General features: G+C 45.9%; 1 protein-coding gene across 1 annotated transcript; it reads left to right on the forward strand.

Moving 5' to 3' along the window:
- Window positions 1–1,848: 1,848 nt before the first annotated feature.
- On the forward strand, window positions 1,849–20,416 carry myripa (myosin VIIA and Rab interacting protein a). Its single transcript, XM_067252919.1, has 16 exons — window positions 1,849–1,958; window positions 6,249–6,470; window positions 8,818–8,954; window positions 11,330–11,410; window positions 12,163–12,260; window positions 13,558–13,638; window positions 13,928–14,239; window positions 14,476–14,617; window positions 14,885–15,360; window positions 15,582–17,801; window positions 17,955–18,017; window positions 18,265–18,456; window positions 18,912–19,073; window positions 19,177–19,266; window positions 19,622–19,682; window positions 19,788–20,416. The coding sequence occupies exons 1-16, from the start codon at window positions 1,849–1,851 to the stop codon at window positions 19,799–19,801; spliced, it is 4,461 nt and encodes a 1,486-aa protein (XP_067109020.1). The 3' UTR covers window positions 19,802–20,416.
- The last annotated feature ends 481 nt before the right edge of the window (window positions 20,417–20,897 follow it).

Below are 20,897 nucleotides of genomic sequence, written 5' to 3' on the forward strand. Positions count from 1 at the left end.
CCAGAACATATACAGAGGTGGCAATATACCTGAGGGAGCACCTGAGTGGCCCAGTAAACTTTACACTTTGGAGAGTGTAAGTTTGAGATGTGAACAGGAGAGGGATGAATGATCCAAAAGTGATGGCATACTCACATGTTACTTGTTTTGTTGCTGCGATTCAAGTGGATACATGATTGGAATAATTAAAAAAAACGACAGGGAGAGAGAGAGAGAGTCAGAGAGACATATAGGGGGAGGGAGAGAGTGAGAGATCAACATGATTCCACATAGGCCTACCATAGTCTTTCACTTTTGCAGGACAATTTAGACGCTGAGATTTGCCGTTTAGTTTAGAATGATTCTGGTAAGACTCCGATTGGTTGGCTAAGAAGCGCACGGTGCAGGTGTAACCAACTTATTTTCTTATTTTGATTCATACTGTACAAATGCGTGCGTTCTTTCGTAACGATATACAATTAAAATAAGCAGGATTTAATTAGATGTATTAGTATATACGTGATTAATTTCCCATTGATTTAAAAATTCGTGTCAATACGCACTCGGCAGCTGCTTTGCATAACACCAATCCGGAGAATTACCGGTGGGAGCTAGGCGACATTAGGCTCAGTGAGTATTAAACATTTTCACTGTAAATATCTCGGACAAATAGAGCAATGGTACCAAACTGCTGTTTTTTTCTAACGCTCCAGTTATGCTTTTAAATCCTTTTTCCAACCATTTTAAGGTATGCAAGGTTATATTATTATTTAATCGGTCCATTTTACCGGTAAGGGATCAATGGGCAGCGTATGACCGGAGGGTTCTGCCATATTTTGCATAGTTCTGTATACATTTGGAGCCTATAATTTTGGTGTGAAAGACTGATATTAACATTTCATGTTCAGTTAGGTCTATTATGAGAAGGGAGTAAGACGTATTTTCGGAAATCATTCCTCATTTTCATATAGCTATATCAGAAAGTTCGTGCAATTTTATTAAAACGAACAAGCAATGTTTGAATTGTTGGTTAACTCTATGAAATAGAGTCTTGTTCAAGGAAGAAAAGGTCAAGTCAAACCCAATCCAGGTCAGTGCTAGATTGTGTGGCTACAGTTATCAGGTTGAACTGGAGGACTTAACCTCCAGGTAAAGTGGTCACGATCCTCACCAAGCAGAATTGCTCATGTCTTAATCAGGTGTTCGTAAACCAGTGGCGGGTGTTGCAAGTATGGCTACCTGAATAGTCAAGCCAGTGCAGTGCATTCAGGCTGAGAGTACGGTTGTCAAACATAACTATTTAACAGTCTCTTATTTTAAACATGTATTTTAAGGCCTTTCTGCTATAATGGGACAGATTGAGAAACAAGAAAATGTAAGGGAGAGAGAGATGTAGAACATTTAGGAAACGGCTGGGGCTGGATTCGAACCCAGGCCCCTGCTGTAAGGCCACCTCTATATCATCATGTATATTGTCTACATTACAAAGGGTTCAGTGCGTTACTGTGCTAAGTTCTATCTCTACGGTGACTAAAGGATATACTCCTTGTGGTTATCAGTGAAATCACAGAGCAAAGAGAACAAACAATTCATTTACATTTAGTAATTTAGCAGACACTCTTAGAGCTACTTAAAGTAAGTACAGGGACATTCCCCCCCGAGGCAAGTAGGGTGAAGTGCGTAATTTTTCACTGCTGAAATCGAACTGGCAACCTTCTGCTTAATAGCCCGATTCCCTAACCGCTCAGCCATCTTACCCCCCCCCCCCTTAAATTCATGTTTGTCTCTCATCCCTCACAGGCTGGCCTCATCAGAGTGGTCCTATCCGTCTAAGTGTTCGAGTGACAGCGTTTGACGGGTGAGTTAGCCATGGGTCGTAAGCTGGACCTGTCTGGTCTCACAGAGGAGGAGGCGGAGCATGTGCTGCAGGTGGTCCAGAGGGACATGAGGCTCCGCAAGAAGGAGGAGGAGCGCCTCAGGTGAGACACACACACACACACACACACACACACACACACACACACACACACGCTTATCTGGGTCTGTCTGTATCTGGTCAGTCAGACCATTTGTTTTGGACTATGAAGATGACAAGATCCCCTTTCACCTTCTCCTCATCTGAAGGTAGAGGGTGCTAGTTCTTGAGCTCTGATAGAACATGAACAGTCCAGTGATCCAGTGTTCTAGGTCTGTGACAAGCATTGTTGGAGACCAACGAATGTTTCCCTTCCTGCCTCGTCTTTCTATTTTCCCTAAACAGGCGACAGGAAGAGCCAGCCCTTTCCTACTATGACTCATTTCCTTTCCACTTCCAGGGGAAGGGTTCAAGGGCCAGTCATACTTTATGTATAGATTCACACAACGATTAAAGACCCACCAGTATATGTCTTGCTTACTGTAAGATTTCTCTGAGGCTTCGAGGTTTTCTTTGCTTTTTGTCGTGTAAACTCTCGTCCTTCCATGGACACAATAGCAGGAAACTATTAGTGTGAGCGAGTGGCCATTTAGAGGTTACGAATAACACGATGATGTCTTTCTTGGCTGGTTAATGCAGACTTGTGTTCAGAGTTTCACTGCAGGCCTGCAAGCTTGCTGGAGAGTATTGAAAACCTAAGCCCAGCCTTTACAGTGTGTTATTATTCCCTTAGTTAACCAAAGATAAACACTGTGAAAATGGCTAATGGAACAATAAGGAGATAAAGGCAGTTATACACTTTTTAGCTGTTTATATAAATGTTTTCTGGTCATATCAGTCACTGCTTCTCACATTGCTTTCATTACTTCTGGCACCATTTTAGATAAACCCTTTCACAGAGTGGCAAACTCAACCCTAATTCCACTTGGAGAGATTCATGACCTGAAATGTATAATCTTGAACGCACTTGTTGTCTGCAACCTTTTCCAACCAGACGGTTGTCTTGCGTACCTCCGCGTGATATTCCGTCAGAGGTGATTACGTCTCTTTGATTACCAGATGCTTACCAACAACTAATCTGGGTTTTGTTTCCCATGTAGAACCACTTTTGCAAAACAAAATGGGGAAGTCGGGGAAATCGTCACGTCACTTTTTTCTTCCCCCAAAAAACACACACCTATCAATTTCCTCACACACACACACACACACACACACTCAGAAAGACATAGCTATCCCTTGCTCCCCCCCCCAGCACACACACATACACACTCACTCACACACACAGACTCACACACACACACTCCAAAGGCTCAGCTCCGGCACCTAGACTATTGTGGGAGACAGGTGGCTGAGCGGTTAAGGAATCGGGATAGTAATCTGAAGGTTGCCAGTTCGATTCCTGGCCGTGCCAAATGACGTTGTGCCCTTGGGCAAGGCACTTCACCCTGCTTGCCTCGGGGGGAATGTCCCTGTACTTACTGTAAGTCGCTCTGGATAAGAGCGTCTGCTAAATGATTAAATGTAATGTAAATGTATTGTAAAAGCATCATCGGACTTAAGTCTCTCATAGCATGCAGCACCTGTCCCCTCCTCTCTCAGCCCGACTGTTCCTGTCTGCTTCCTGATGCCCGCTTCTCCATTTCCCCACTGATTCCATTGGAGCCACACAGAATCTCAAATCGGGATTTGTACGAGAGACCAATACCTGCTTTTTTTGGTTGATTCACAGATTCACATTTATTGTCTTTTATTATCTTCTTCTTTGGTAGACTTACACAGCTACTTGATTATAAAAATGGCATACAAGCACATAGTATCGTTTACGGTACTTCTTCCTCCTGTGTATATGTGGTCTTACTTTATCTTGGAAGAATTAAGATTTCAGGATGTGTAGTTTGTCCATAGATCATGGCGTGTACAGCAGTCCATGTGGTGCTGTGTTTCTACAGCAGAGGGTAGAGCTGAGCAAAACCCCTTTTTCAGTGACTAGACACGATGGCCATAACCTTTATAAAAACAACTTGTTGTTCAGATTTAACATGGTAACTGGTTGGTTACCATGTTATGGTCAGCAACGTGGTCACTTAGCAGTGGACAACATTTGGCTCCTGATGTTGTATATGTGTGTTAATATGTTTAACTGATCTTGTGATGTATGTAATGTAGGCCACTGTAGTGTTCCATATGCTTAAAGCTAACTCTCTCTCAGCTAATACCCCTCAGCTGTGTGATTATATGGGCTTAAAGATATGGAATTAAAGATGATGCAAAGAAAGGCTGTTTCTGTAGAATCAGGCAAAAATGACTGGGGGTCATTTTCAGCCAGTCAGTCAATAAAATAACTGTGAACCAGCCGTCCCAGTCCACAGAACTGTTTTCTGAACTCTGGTGCACTCTGGATTGTGTAGTAAACGATGACCTTGTGAAAAGGTTCAGCCAATCGGTGGGCAGTATGTGTAAAAACTACATGGAGTGATAATGTGTTAGTATAAAGCTAGCAGGGCTGCAGAGGAGAACATGGAAGGTGGGAGCAAGTACATGTTGAATAAAGATCACGAAGGATGAACAGAGAAAGCATGAGTCATAAAAACTCTTTCTCTCTTTTTCAGCCTCAAGAATGAAAATGCATGCCATCACACACACACACACACACACACACACACACACACACACACACACACACACACACACACACACACACACACACACACACACACACACACACACACACACACACACACACAGAGTAGTTGTTTACAATTATAGTGTGTATGACAGCTGTGGAACCTATTCTCTCCAGGTGAGCAGGGAGCGAGGACAGTAGACATGTGCTTCTCTTCAGTGGCACATGGCATTCTCTCTGCCAAATACACACACACACTGATAATAATCCCCTCTGATTGAGACTAGGAATCCGTGGTGGCCAAGTTGTTTTCAGAAGATCACCAGGAGTGTTCTGAGGATTATTCACCATGACACAGCACAGGCCACTCTGAGACTTGTTCCCTGCCCCAAGCTGGTCCCTTGGCCTTTTGTGTGAGCACACACTTGTACTGGTTTGACCAGATATAATGAAATATCAAGGATTAATTTGAGGAATTTAATTTCCGTTTTTCCATTGAATGTTTTGGATTAACATGATTCATAGTACTTAAATTCGAAAAGTATTTTTGTTAACTTTATATCGTTCTCTAATTTCAACGTTCATTGACTGGAAAAAGGAGCATTAGCATACTATCTTTGCATATTATGTCATTACGCAATCTTTGTTTACTTAAACCTTTTATTTTTTTCTGCTCCTATTTAATCTGACAAGATTATCCAGTGCCCTGGTTCTCTCTCTTTAGCCCCCCCCCTCTCTCACTCACTGACACACTCTTCCTTCTCTCATCCCTTTTTTTCTTTACCCACCCCTCTTCTTCTCTTAATCCCTTCCTCTCTCCTACCTATTGAGGTCTCTCTCTGTCTGAGTGGTCTCGCTCCTCCCTATTTAGGTCTCTCTCTGTCTGACTGGTCTCGCTCCTCCCTATTGAGGTCTCTCTTTGTCTGACTGGTCTCTCTCCTCCCTATTGAGGTCTCTCTCTCCTCCATATTGAGGTCTCTCTCTGTCTGACTGGGCTCTCTCCTCCCTATTGAGGACTCTCTCTGTCTGACTGGTCTCTCTCCTCCCTATTGAGGTCTCTCTCTGTCTGACTGGTCTCTCTCCTCCATATTGAGGTTTCTCTCTGTCTGACTGGTCTCTCTCCTCCCTATTGAGGTCTCTCTCTGTCTGACTGGTCTCTCTCCTCCATATTGAGGTTTCTGCGATTCTCACTGCAATTTATTTTGGAACTCTGCTTGAGTGTAAAATGGCCTCATTAGATGAGTATTCACATTTGTATTTTTCCCTCCAAATATGTCAATTTGGGTATTGCTAGGTGTGTACTCATCAAAGTTGTTGTGTATTATGAAAGTGAGAAGATGATCAACGACAGATTCTGCTGTGGGAAATGCTATAGCTTTCATGTCCAGTATGTGACATTACCCAATGACTGGAATTACTGGGCATTCAAAAGAGATTAGTTCCACTAGATCTCTAACACCGAATGTCTCTCTTTGTTGCCCTCTCTCTCGCTCTCTCTCTCTCTCTCTCTCTCTCTCTCTCTCTCTCTCTCTCTCTCTCTCTCTCTCTCTCTCTCTCATTCCTTCTCTCTCTTTGTACCTCCCTACCTCCATCTCTCTACTCCCCGACTATTTTTTATCTCTCTCTACTTCTCTCTCTCTGTTTATCTCACTACCTCTCTCTCTCTCTCTCTCTCTCTCTCTCTCTCTCTCTCCACCCCTCCCTCCCTCCCTCCGCCCCCCTCCCCTCCAGTGAGATGAAGCTGGAGCTGGATGAGGAGGGTAGCCGCTGCTCCCTGCTGTCTCGCCAGCGCCACTTCAACGAGCGCTGCTGCATCCGCTGCAGCTCCCCCTTCAGCTTCCTGCTCAACCCCAAGAGGTCCTGCCGGGACTGTGGCTATAACGTCTGCAAGGCCTGCCGCGCCTACAGCAAGAAGGACAAAGCCTGGCTCTGCTCCGTCTGCCAGAAGACCCGGTACTGTGGGGGGTCTGGGGGGGGGTGCGGGGGGATCCTGGGGGGGGGTCCGGGGTGGGGTGGTGTACGTGTGTGTGTACTCTATGTACGGTGTGTGTGTGTGTACTGTATGTACAGTATGTGTGTGTGTGTGTCAATTGTTCTGTTTGTATTTCTTGTGTAGTTTTAGATATCGGAAAGAAACATTAATACTGATGCTGGGGTTCAGTAAGACTAATGTCTTTATGAGTGGCTCATTTGTTTTCTTACCGGCACACACAGGAAGACAGCTGAATAGTGTTTAGGTCATCCATCTTGAATATATCTATATTCACCTATTTCTGAATATAATGTTGTGTCATTAGAACCGTGATGATATCTTCTGGCTGTGGCGATCAGTTGTCATGTTAAGAGGATTGACGAGCACAGACAGGAAATGGCAGGATTTTATCTCTGGAATCAGTGAAGGAGAAGCAGCAAAAGATGTCTGTCACCTGTAGACATTGTATGTCACCTCCACTCAACATCACCTGTTCTCAATGACAAACTGGCACACCAGAATGCTGCACTAACCAGCACTTTGCACCGCTGGCATGCGAAGATGGCATGTATTACTGTGGCGGTTAGAAATGTGCAGTGTGTGTTTTTTTTACATCAGGTAGAGCCCTGAGGATACCTACGTGTTGTTCTGTACCTAATCAGTTGTGAAGCTCATATTTTATTCATATTTTGAGCTCCCTTGTAAACATCCTGTGACATGCTCAGCTTGATAGCGTCAGCTAGATAGTGTCTATCGCTTAGGCTCCGTGTTTGTTGTCATTGATAAATATAAGTATCACTGAAGTGCAGACCCTCTTACAAGTGGATCGATATGTATACCTACTCAGGAATGAAACCAAATCTGTTGGCGGGAGCTTGTGCGAGGGTGTGTGGCAGCATTTACATTTAGCAGACACTCTTATCCAGAGCGACTTACAGTAAGTACAGGGACATTCCCCCGAAGCAAGTAGGGTGAAGTGCCTTTGCCCAAGGACACAACGTCATTCGCACGGCCGGGAATCGAACCAGCAACCTTTTGATTAATAGCCCGGTTCCCTAACCGCTCAGCCATCTGACCCCCTCATGAGGGAGTCCAATGAGGGATCCGTCTAGTCCGACTGTTTCTACTTACAACAGAAACTCGTTTGCTCTACCCGTAAACACGTATGCCCCTCTCTCTTCTCTCTGACCTCCTTTCTCTCCATCCATTTACATTTAGTCATTTAGCAGACACTCTTATCCAGAGCGACTTACAGTAAGTACAGGGACAGTACCGCTCAGCCACCTGAGTCCCATCCATCACTCCTCATCCAGACTGGTGGCTGTCTCAGGATTGCCATAAACTGACATACAGATGTGCAGATGCAGATAATGTTATTTCTTGGATGTTGGGAAAAAGAAGACTCGTTATCGATTCGAGGATTATTATGTTCGTAATCAGAGAAGAGAGAGTTAGGGAGAGATGACATGGGATGGAAGGCGAGAGGCAGAGAGAGAGAGAGAGAGAGAGAGAGAGAGAGAGAGAGAGAGAGAGAGAGAGTAGGAGAGAGAGAGAGAGATGAGTCTGAGCTGGTGCACTGTCAAGGTGAGATAAGGACAGGATGTCATGTTGTGTGGTGTGGGTACTAGCGTGGTATCAGTCTGTGGAAATTTCCTGGTAGGGGAATGATGCACACGCTGTTGTGCGTGTGTCATGCTTATCAGTACACACATCCCTGTTCTAGGTTCTTGAGTCATGACATGCTGTGACACACTCACAGACGTGCGTGATGAAATCATGTTGAAATCTGCGTATTACTATAGACTTGTACTGGAGTGATGTCATAGATAGGGTAGTAGGACAGAAGAATGTATTGAGTGACAGATATGCAGATTGCTTTCAGATGTGTTATATAAGTGTGTGTGTGTGTGTGTGTGCTATAGCTTAAGGGTGTTGCTCCCCTTCGCCAAATCGAAGGTGAGTGTGCGATTGCACGCTACCCCATGGAGATACGATCCTGGCATTAATTTACTCTAATTGTCCCCTGCAGAGCTGGTGTATGTGTGTCTCTCTCTCTCTCTCTCTCTTTCTCTCTCTCTCTCTCTCTCTCTCTCTCTCTCTCTCTCTCTCTCTCTCTCTCTCTCTCTCTCTCTCTCTCTTTCTCCCTCCCTCTCTCTCTCTCTCTCTCTCTCTCTCTCTCTCTCTCTCTCAGACTGTCTGTGTGTGTGTGTGTTGTTGCACAGATTTGCCCCTCTGTAATCTTTCCATCTTGTCTCAATAAAACATCTCAGTCACTCCACCCACATAGCTACGCTTCACGTCCCAACCAGCCCTTCAATGTCTTCCCAGGCTACTGAAGACCCGGTCACTGGAGTGGTACTACAACAATGTTAAGTGTCGCTTCAAGAGGTTTGGCAGTGCCAAGGTGCTGAAGACCCTGTACAGGAAACACCTTGCAGAGCATGGGACGCTAGCTGAGCTAACAGGTAACAGGCTACAACTAATGCTAATGCTACAACGACGTGGTTTGTCGTGGTGTTGAGATAAGACAGTGTACTGTATAGCAATATTGCTGTGGATAATTTTAGCTATGGTAATTGTTATTTTACATGAATTCAGATCGTATGACCAGCGGAGAAATATGTAGTATTACTGTAATTGGTTGTTTTGTGGGATGATCCCAAACGGCCTCTTCACTCCTCTCCTCCCCCCTCCTCTCCTCCCCCCTCCTCTCCTACCCCATCCTCTCCTCCCCCCTCTTCCCTCCCCCCTCTTCCCTCCTCTATACCTCTCTGTCTCTCTCCCTCTCTCTCCCTATCTCTACTTCTGGTACCCTGAACCACACAGAGAGGGAAAAAAAGCAGGATTAAGCAGAGGCAGGCTGTCATTTCACAAAACAACTTCAGCAGATTAAACAGGCTGGTGTAACTTAGGAAGTATTTGAATGTTTGGGCCTAAACAACAAGTAATACGCAGCAGGGAGGCAAAGCTATAGTACTGTATCATTAGTGTGTATGTGTCCTAAATTCGCAACAACAACAGTACCACAAAATAGTTAGTATTAAATGCAGTTTGAGTTGTAATGTAATGTGAATTTTACAAAGGGCTTTAAATACAGTACAGCGTGAATGATTTAACTCTATAAATAACCTAACAAGATGATAATAGGTGCTGACATGTCAGTTTGGACTAGTTGACATTATAGTGGGTGCCTGGTGAGTCAACCTGCCCCGAGACATCTCCAGACGCTACAACGGAGATCTGACCTGCCCTCAGGAACAGGAACAATGAGACACAACCCATGATAGAGCACACACATACACACACACACACACACACACACACAAGTATACATTCTCAGATGCTGTGCTTTATTGTGTTTAACAGCCTTTTCCATGCGTCCTTGGGTTTTTGACAGTCGACTGCCTGCCTGCGGGCAACAGAGTAGAGGTCCAGCTTTAATGTCAGGCAGGGTTTGTTAGGTACGGGCGAGAAGCTGTATGCTCCAGTACAGAGAGGGCTGACGTCTTGACTGGATCACACTGACTTCAGTGCAACCTGGGGGAAGTGCGGCCCGCAGATGAACATTAGACAGGAAGAAGCTGAAGGGAATGCAGGGGTACTCATGATTTTGATCACACAAGTGTAAACTACTGGTGTTCTAACTGCAGTGTCTGTTTGTGTGTGTGTGTGTGTGTGCATGTGTGTGTTTGTGTGTACCCACTACCCAGCATGATTTTTGTTCCCTAGGTGGGTTCAAAGTTACATCAGAGTCTAGTTGACCTTTGCGGTGACCTTTAGTAGCTGGGGGAGGACTTATTCTGTCAACAGGGACAGACCCACAGCCTGACAAACTGTTCCGAGGGGTCACAACAAAGTAATGGTCAAGACTCCCAGTAATGTCATGAATCTGGCCAGGACACATAGCTTCCTTTTCAGATAGGTCAACTTCTGTTTCCCTTCTGAGTTAGTCACACACAGTTATGTCACCATGATACTGTGTGCTTGAAGAAGATGATTCAGTTGAGTCTTCTTCATATTCCACCATCAGACTATCAGGAATTTTTGATCATAAACTTAGCTTGAATACGGCTTGAAATATTAATAGTTCTCGATAACCTCATAACGATCTCTGTTTGAAATATTAAACTAGTATGTCGTAAATAAAGTTGATCTCAATCATTTTCAAAGACCATTACATTGCGTTGAACTCACATCTTTGCCCTTTAAAATGGTCCCCATGGAGGTCCTGTAATCTGGACCTGCCCTTCCCCTGCCTCCGCCCCAGATCTGGACCTGCCCTTCCCCTGCCTCCGCCCCAGATCTGGACCTGCCCTTCCCCTGCCCCCGCCCGGGGATAATGCTGGCTAATACCATACACAAGGCCACAGTTTTCTGAGTCAGGGACTTTAGCCTCAAATCACAGCATTGTGCACATATTTAGGTGAGAAGAAATGAGCTCAGTGTGGAGTATAACCTAGAAGTTGACCCAAAGGCTAAACTTTCCTGTCATGTTTGGGGCTATCTCATTGTTATGTTCAGTGACCTATGCACTTTTGTAAAGCTCTCTCTTGGAAGTCGCTTTGGATAAAAGTGTCTGCTAAATGAATAAATGTAAATGTTAGATACAGATTACTGTACCAAATTTTATGCATGCCAAAAATATTCTCGACAAACCAAACAGCAATAACACAAACAAATATATTTCTTTAAATCACGTTTTGCCCTACAGCTTGTTCCAGGGATCACTGACTTTTAATTAAGTACAAACAGCTTCAATATCACTCTTTTTTACTATCTTACCTTTGAACATGTTTGTCTACTCCCTCTGTATATGTGTGGTGTGTGTGTGTGTTTGTAGAGGGCAGCACCTACGAGGAGAGTATTGGCAATGACGACAGTATATGTGGCAGCGACTCAACATTTTACCGACAAAGTGAAGGTGGGTTTCTGCTAAGAAAAAAACTAAACAAAAAACAAGTAAGGAATAAACACAGCTGTTTGTTTGATGATGAAACTTTCACAGTTCACGAAAACAAACAAACAAGAGCTGCACAAACTGCTGCCACCTCCTTGTGGTTGGGAAGAGTACTGCATCACATTATCAAACGTTGGCCATGAGAGATCAAGCTATGCAGCGATCTCGCTTCAGCAGACTAATCCTTCTGAACCAATAGGCTGTCATTGGCTCCCCATAGTCCAGCCCAGCTCTGCCCAGTCCCCAGTGAAGCACTGTGACTCACTGAATGATTGAGCAGAAGTATGAATAGTTAAACAGACTGTACACACATACAACCCATCTGCAACTTACACATCCTGTACACACCCGTACAGTACACACACACACACACACGCACGCACACACACACAAACCAATCCATCTCCCTAGTTCAATGCACTGATAAGATAAGCAGTGGTTCTCAACCCTGGTCCTCAAGTACCGCCTGTCCTGCATGTTTTAGATATTTCCCTGTTCCAATACACCTGATTCAAACGAATGGTTGTTAGCAGGTTTCTGGGTTGAGAATCACTGAGATAAGGGACTGAAATTAAATTAAACTAAATTAAATACTATGTCAGTCCTGATGGGAACGTGGCCCACCCATGCCAGTGTGCCAGTGCCCAGACAAATTCCAATGTAGATAAAGCGAAATGAATCCAAACGCCAAACAATGGTTTGTGTTTTCCCACCAGAGCACAGCATGGCAGAGACCCTGACGGTGGCAATGAGGGTGGCAGAGGAGGCCATAGATGAAGCCATCTCAAAGGCTGAATTCCACACTGACAACCAGGTAATATACTGTATGATTACTATATACTGTGTGTTATCTTATATTACATTATTACATTTTGGTTTATTTCTCCTGTTGTACTATAGCAAAGATATACAGCTCTGGAAAGAATTAGAGAAAATAGAGAACGCTGCACCTTTTTCTTTCATTTTTTTAAAAGTCGAGAAGGACAATTTTGAGTGAGGAACAGAAGGGTACGATTTGCAGTGACCCTTCTGTTCCTCACTCAAAATTGTCCTTCTCAAGATGAAAGAAAAAGGTGCAGTGATCTCTCATTTTTTTCCAGAGCCTTACAAACAGCCTGTCTATTTCAATCTATCCTTGCCTGATCGACTCAGTACAAATGCTCCCCTGTTACCCATAAGTCCTTTAATATGTTTCTGAAATGACCTCCGGTTCTCCTACTAGTCCTCTCATCGTTATACATCTACACATATATCAGATTATGGAAATCCAGGAACACTTAGTAAAGATTAGCAGCAAGTTCACCCAAAGGCCACAGCATTAATGGCGCATACGGGGATCCCTTTAATAAAATGAGATGTTATTGTCAATTTTGACCTTTTTAATCATAGAATTTGTCGGTTTCACAGCGCACTGCATTGGAGCTATCAAAAGGTCCTTTCCCATACTTTTGACTTCTGGCTGCTGTTTTGCATTGTACAAACTGTATACAGTGAAACACTGTATTATCCAATCTGCACGTCAGCTTTGTGAGTCGCTGTTTCTATCTAAGAAATCTCCTCCATTAGTTCCATGACGGGAGCAGACGCGACGAGTCTTTCAGTCCTGATTTATTCTCTCGTACAGTTTGGTTCAGTGGAGATTAACTAAAGTACGGGGCTTGTGTACGTTTGAACATGCATGCGGTAATCCCTCACTACCCTTTGTGTGGTCTTATTCCGGAGAAGCAACGCTATAGATTTAACTGTGAAGATAGGACATTTTGTACCGTACAGCACTGCAGGATGGACTTGAAGCATGTTGTAGTTTGTTCTCTCTTTAAGGCACGGCAGGACCGGCATTAGCAGCTCTCTTGGCTGTTAGAATGATTTGGTACGCAGTAATGATGACCCATCTCTGCCAGATTAGTGGGCTCAAAACTGTGTCTAGATGGATAGGCGCTTCATCCATCCCTTCTGGAAGACTGTGGCAGTACAGTAGTATAACATCATATTTAAAACACAAGTATTTACACCTACATGTAATTATAAACAAGTGACTGTTATTCACAAATTTAAAAACGGCAGCCGTGTATTAAAACAAACTATTCAGTGTTGCGTTTTTTTCTCACCAGGCGAAGCAGAATGAAGCTCATTACCTGCAGCTGCACAGACAGGAACTCATTGAGGAACTGGCCAAAACAATTGTGCAAAATGTAGGTGTCAGACATAATGCTGTCTTCTAATACCAGTAGGAATTCTTTGACAGAGTTCAAGCAGATTTGTTTCACATTATTTATTATATTTATTAATATCTTACTTTACTGTAATAACAAGATGTCTGCTGTTTCTATTCACGCCCATTTCCTGAAAGTAACACCCCCAACCTCCCCCCATCCTACTCCACCCCCCTCACCCCCCATCCTACTCCACCCCCCTCACCCCCTATCCCCCCCCTATCCTCCTAAAACAAACACACCGCCCACTGTGTCCTCTCCTTCTCAGGTCATTCGGAGGAGGAGGAACCTGTCAGAGGGGAAGCCAGAGCTGGACTGGCGCCCTGACCAGAGCAGTGAGCAGTGTGCTGCCTGTCCTGCCTCCCACAGCAGCCAGCCCCCCAGCAACCAGCCCCCCAGCAACCAGCCCCCCAGCAGCCAGCCCCCCAGCAACCAGCCCCCCAGCAACCAGCCCCCCAGCAACCAGCCCCCCAGCGGCCAGCCCCCCAGCAACCAGCCCCCCAGCGGCCAGCCCCCCAGCAACCAGCCCCACAGCGGCCAGCCCCCCAGCGACCAGCCCCACAGCGCCCTCAAAGTCTTTGTTAGTCTGTGTGTCTGTGTCTAAGTTGTGTGTTTGTGGAACATTTTACATGATAGACATGCATAACTATTAAGCAGAAATTCCATCTCGAGGCAAGCATTTGTTGAAACATACTGTCCTCTACTGGCTATTAGTATAACAGCTCATGTACCATTACCAAGGCTGTACAGGACTACAGATACCACACAGTAGATGTTAAAAGGTCATGAAGTTAAAACATTTCTGTGTTTCTGCAGAGGTCCCACTCTGCCTTTTCCCTGTTGGACACCTGCCCTGGAGAGCTGCCGCCAGGGCAGGATCCCTCCCAGGGGCTGAAGAAGGAGGGGGGAGGGGCTGCCATCACTAACTGGAATAGTGTAGACCGCCTGGATAACTCTAGTAAGATCCTGAGTACACCAACCTATCACACACCTTTGCAAACAAGCTAGTGACGAAACAAAATGCTTCCCTGCTAAGCCCGGAAACATTTTACTTTTATAATGTTGTAAAAAGATTTTTCGAACATTATTATGTTGGCTGAAGTCTTTGTCTGTCTGTCTGCCTGCGTGTGTCCGTACATGGCTGTCTGCGTATGTATGTATGTGTGTGTGTTCATGTCTGTCTGTCTGTGTGTGTGTTTGTTTGCATCCTGACCTGCATCCTCAGTGCTGAAGAGTCCTGACGGTAACTGGATGGCCCTGCAGAGCACCCAGTTGTCCCGGCCCAGCCTGCTCACTAAGAGGAAGAGCCTGGTCTACAGCGTCCTGGAGAGGGAGTCCGGGGTGGTCTCCGCCTACGACGAGATGGGCTCAGACACCGAGGCCGAGGGCGCCTGGGGCGCCGCCCTGCTGGAGATCCGCAGGAAGATGAACTCTGGCGCCCTCCTCCTCTCAGACTCCGAGGAAGGCAAGAACTCCAAGTCCCAGAAGTCCATGCTCTCCCTGCTGAAGAGGAAGGTTCCCATCGAGCACAGGCGCACCGGCACAGCGTCGCCCCGGAGACGGAGCGTCATCGACATGAACTTTAACCCCGAGGGGCCGGAGAGCAGTGGAGCGGATGAACTGGAGGTGAACAGGGGCAGGAGGTTGAGGAAGAAGAAAAGGACTAAGAAGGACCAGGCGTCCCTCTCTTCCTCCGTGCCGGTAAGATCTAGAAGAACATTCTTAGATTTCTGTACCTTTCAGGGAGTAACTCACCAAAAACACAAGTCATATTTGTCATATTCCTGAAAGGCAAAAAACTGATACTAAACAATGAGTGATGTTCTGGGGACATCTCTTGTAATATTGGTGATATAATAACTAAAGTGTATTCATGTACATTGTTTATGCAGACTGTAAGGTATTCTACCTCTCTCCAACAGGAGTACAGCACCAGGCTACTGGAAGCCCTGGTGAAAAAGCATGCTGGGAAAAAGGAGAGCCAGTCTAGCTATGTCTCTGATGCAGTCACCCCGGACACCTTGACCTCCGATGGTTTGACCTCTGGTGCCCTGACCCCTGACCCGTTTGACCCCGAGGTGGGGCTCACAGAAAACACGGATGGGTCAGCAGCTAAAGCTGCCACAATGAATGAAGAACTGAACGTCAAACTGAGACAGCTGGCCGGCAGAGTGAGGGGGAATCAGCCCACAGAGCATTGGCTTGATGAGGGGAGAGAGAACAAACAAGAGAGGCATGGAGTGCAACAGGAAGTGGAGGACGGAAGATTTCGGGACACGGATGTAGATATGGAGAGAGGGCAAATGGACGAGGTTATGGAAGAAAGGAGAAGAGGAAGGGAAGGCGAGAAGGAAGAGATGATGTTCAACCTGTGCAGGCTGGCTGCTCAGTCCAGCGTGACACAGTTTTCATCAACTGAGGATGAGCTGGACCGGGTGGGAAGGAGTGAGGGCGACTGGGAAGAAGAGAGGGATGAAGAGATGACGAAGGAGCCTGAAGGAGAGAGAGGGGGACACGCAGATCAACTTACCTACAAACTACGTGAGCTGACCAGGCAGGTCAGGGCCAACCAGTTCTCGTCGACCGAAGACGAACTCGATCGACTAGGTCTTAACGAGGAAGATATGGAGCGAGGGGGGGAGGAGGGGAGCGAGCGGGAGTGGGACGGGGAGAAAGAGGAGATGAGGTCGAAACTTTACCAGCTGGCTAAGCAGGTGGACGCCTCCCAGTGCTCCTCCACGGAGGACGAGTCGGACAGAGCGGGTCCAGAGTCGGAGGGAGAGGAGGGGGGAGGGGGGGAGAGCGAGGAGCTCCTGGAAGAAGGGTCGTTGTGGGAGATGGAGGCAGAGAAGAAGGAGCTGGCTTCTAAAGTCCGAGACTTGGCAAGTCTCGTGAGCGCTTCTCAGTTCTCCTCGACAGAAGACGAGCTGGACAGGATGGGAGAGGAAGAGAAGGAGCAAGAGAGGAAGGACAGGGAGAGGCTCTGGTTCATGGGGGTAAATATGGAGGAAGAAAGAGGCCAAGGGAAGAGGGAGGAGAGGAGAGACAGCATCGGAAAACTGGACGTGGGGCTGTTTGACTTTGACGACGGGGACAAGGTCGAAGACGGAGAGAGGGCGATGGACTCGGAGGTGGGTGGAGACCAAAAGGACACGAGACGTGGATACACACCTGTGGAGAGAGAGCAGGAGATGAGAGGTGACCTGGCCGCACGACGGGAAAAACAAGAAGAAACACACGAGTCAGATGAGACAGACGAATCCTCAACCCAAAAAGGAGAAAGTCTCCCAAGAGCAGAACACGGACACACTGACGAAGGGCGAGCGAGCACGAAAGGAGCCCCCGCGACTGAGAGAGAGGAAAGACAGGCGGGTGAGACGGGAGACCCCTCGGAGGGAAGGCCTGAGCTGCGGAGAACAGTCAGCGAGGAGGGAGTCATGGAGTTTGACAGGATCATCAGCAGCATAACATTGGCCCTGGATGAGGTGGAAGGGGAGAGAAACCCCTACGCAGAGTGGGAGAGAGAGAGACACGAGGACACGGAAGGAAGGACGGGTGAAGGAGAAGCGGAGGAGGACGATGGGAACAAGGTGGGCAGAGAAACAGAATCTAGCCGCGTCTCTGTCGAAGAAACTCACGAGATGGCAGTTTGGTCAGAGGGACAGAGAGACACAGTGGATCTGTCCGGACAGAATGTTATGGATGGAGAGAACGTTTTGGGAAAAAAGGGGCATGACAGTAAAGAAAAGGAAAGGATGGAGCATGAGTCGACGCAGGCAACAGCAGAACAGCAGAATACAGAGAAGAGAATAAAAGACATATCAGCAATGGCCGACAAAGACACTTCTCAGGAGACGGAGGATGACAAAACGTACAGAGTTGTATTTAAAAGGGTCGAGGTGGTGGAGGAAGAGAGAGAGGAAAAACAAGACAAGGAGAAAGAGGACATGACTGCGGAAGGAAGTGACATAAATCTGGCAAAGAGGGAGGAAGAAGAAGCTCTTGGAGAAAGCGACAATAAGAATAAATGGAAGAATACAGAGGAGAGAGAGGAAGAAGTGGAGGACAACGGGCCTACAGAGCTGCAGGACAGCGCCCCCTCTGTTCAGGGGGACTTACTGTCTCCAGAAGAGATACAGAATGTAAGAATTCAAGTTCTTTACCTTTCTGAACCTCTTCCCAAAATGCAACAGTACTAACAGCTTAGATGGCAGACTATCGCCCTGCTCCCTACCCGTTCACTCTGCCTTCTTTGTCTTCCTTCAACCTTATTTCTTTCCATCTGCCTCTGTTAGGTTAGTCCTAATGACCTGGAGTTAGAACAGTCACTACAGTTCATCTCCACTTTGTTACAGCAGGTGAGGTCAAATGTAGTACATTTTAACAGCTTGATATTTCTCTCTATTTCCTACTACTTCCTACTTTTCTTCCATCGCGTTTTGTGGAAAAGCTTTTTTATAAAGGATTCTGTGATCCCAGAGTAGATTTATAATTGTAATGGTAATGTTTCATCCCCATGGCACATGTGCGTGTGTCTGAATGTGTGTGTTTATATTTATTTGTGTGTACGTGTGTGTGTGTACGTGTATATGTGTGTGTGTGCAGAGGTACTCGGCGGTGTCCCTGCGCAGCATCACCACCGAGGTGCTGAAGGTGCTGAACGCTACAGAGGAGCTCCTTCAGGGGATGGAGGGCAGCGACTTGGCCAGCGGGGACCAGCCCCCAGCTGCCCCCCAGCTGCCCCCCAACACCGACGCCAAGAAACTGGACGAGCAGCTGGGCAGGATGGAGGAGAACGTAAGATGGGGGTCAGATGGCTGAGTGGTTAGGGAATCGGGCTATTAATCAGAAGGTTGCTGGTTTGATTCCCGGCCATGCAAAATGATGTTGTGTCCTTGGGCAAGGCATTTCACCCTACTTGCCTCGGGGGAATGTCCCTGTACTTACTGTAAGTCGCTCTGGATAAGAGCGTCTGCTAAATGACTAAATGTAAGATGAAGGATTCACATCCATCCCGAAGACACTGTCTGTTCACCGAACCTTGCAACAAAAAAGAAAAAAATGCATTTTGGTTTACATTTGAATGAGTTTTACCTCCTGCACAGCACTTTGACCAACCATGGTTATTTTTAAAGGTGCTCTATAAAAAAATATTGATTGATTGATTTAATAATATGAAGGAATTATGGTCCGAATTCATTGTCCTACTTCAAGGTCAACTGTAAACCATCCACTGACTATGCCTTATGTAGGTGTATGTGGCAGCGGGGACAGTTTATGGCCTTGAGGCGGAGCTGGGTGACCTGGAGGAGTGTGCCAGGGGCGTCAGTGCCGCCACCTCCGAGAACGAACTGGCTTTCCTGGAGGACCAGGTGGCCTCGGCCGCAGCCCAGGTGCAGCAGTCTGAGCTACAGGTGTGTTCGTCTAGGATGTCAACAGAGCCGCATCTCTGGAGAGCTCGTTCTTAGATTGCCTTTCTCCATCGCCCTCGTAACACTGCCTGTGCCGTACCCGTAGGTGTCCGACATCGCGGCGAGGATCGCAGCTCTGAAGAACGCCGGCCTCGACGTGATACCTCAGACCCGCTTCGTCAAGCCCAAGACCCAAGTAGGCCATCCAAACTTAACCCTTGTGTTATCTTCGGGTCATTCTGACCCATCAGTCATTGTGACCCACCGTCATATTGCGACAAATTTACCTCCTACAAAAACAAAGTGAAGCATTTTCTTTTAACTGTCGGGCTGTCTAAGACCCCCCACATTGCAATGGTTAAAAAGACAATTATTTTTATTTGTTTTTGTATTGGGTAAAATTGGGTAAACACAACGGTGGTTCGTTATGAACCTTTGGGTCATGTGACCCGAAGGCAGCACAAGGGTTAATACAACTGACCATCTTACAGTAATTATTTGTATGTATTCATTGCAATTTATCATGAATCCTATCATTCCAAACTCTGCAGCCACAAACCCTGGATTCATCTCGACAATTCAGGAGGCGACTGCCAGCTCCGCCACTCAAAGGTGTACTGATTCACTGAAACGTTTGATGTTGAACACTGTTGTCATTATTGTAAGAAAACCTCACAATCTTACTTACCTCGCCAACTGTGTTCTTTGACTCTCTAGATAAGGAGACTTAGAGCTGGACGCAGGAGCACTGGGTCCTCCACACTCCTGACCTGTCAGTTCCCCACAGTAGTGCCTTGAAGCCTGAATCTGCCGCCAGGATGTGTCGTAAACATCGTACTCACAAGATGGCTGCTGCTTACCCTAGGGCCACCATCTGCCTTAATACTCCACCTTCAGGAACCTTCAGGAACCTTCAGGAACCTTCAGGAACCTTCAGACACCTCAGCAACTGTGGGATGGTGTTTTACTAGTCATATTATTTTCAGCCACTGTGTGTGGACAAGAGTTGCTTTACAAAGAAGATTAAAGAGAGGAACAATTATGTAAAAAATAGAAAGAGTAATGCCATAGTGTTCATCGCCAACTTGCTGCTGAGTTTAATGTCTGTTGCTGTCTATTAGTTGACCAATCAGTGTCATATTTATTTGAGAGGATCATCACTGCTGACACAACCGAACAAAACTGTGTGGTAATTTGCTGGAAACTGTGATTATTACATGATTTGTGATTCTTTAATGAATAAACATACACTTCATCACGTGTTATGGTTACGTTATTGAAATAACATCTGAATAACATCCGTAGTCATCAAAAGTCATCTATGAAAAAAACATTTAAATGGTATTTCTAGGTATTTAGAAAGTCTCTAAATGAAAATACATGTTATGGTTTATGTGTAATTGGATAACAATAAAATACTTTAATTCTGGAACATCTTCTGTCAATCACTTTGCTGCAAAGAATCATCAAAAATAAGTGTTGGTATAAAATTGCTTCCTTAAGTATGAGTAAACCAAAATCACTGAGGACTATGTCAAACCCTTAACCTTGAATGTAAAATAGATTTAAGATCTTAAAGCACGCTGAGGGTTGTTAGGCATAGGAAATGGCACCCTTGTTTGACATTCTTTTACACAGAAGAAGGCCTCATTCATCCTTGGACGTGAGCTTAAGAATTGTGGGTAAATATAGTTTGCCGGGCATTATGGGGTCGACGTAGAGTCAGTCCTTCATCACCGTGAAATCCAAGAGCAGTTTTTATTTGAAGTTTATTTTAAGATTAAATTAAATGTAAAAAATGTAAAGTTAATTTTGATTCATTTGGCG

The sequence above is a fragment of the Osmerus mordax genome, chromosome 16 (genome assembly GCF_038355195.1).
Source record: "Osmerus mordax isolate fOsmMor3 chromosome 16, fOsmMor3.pri, whole genome shotgun sequence".
NCBI lineage: Eukaryota > Metazoa > Chordata > Actinopteri > Osmeriformes > Osmeridae > Osmerus > Osmerus mordax.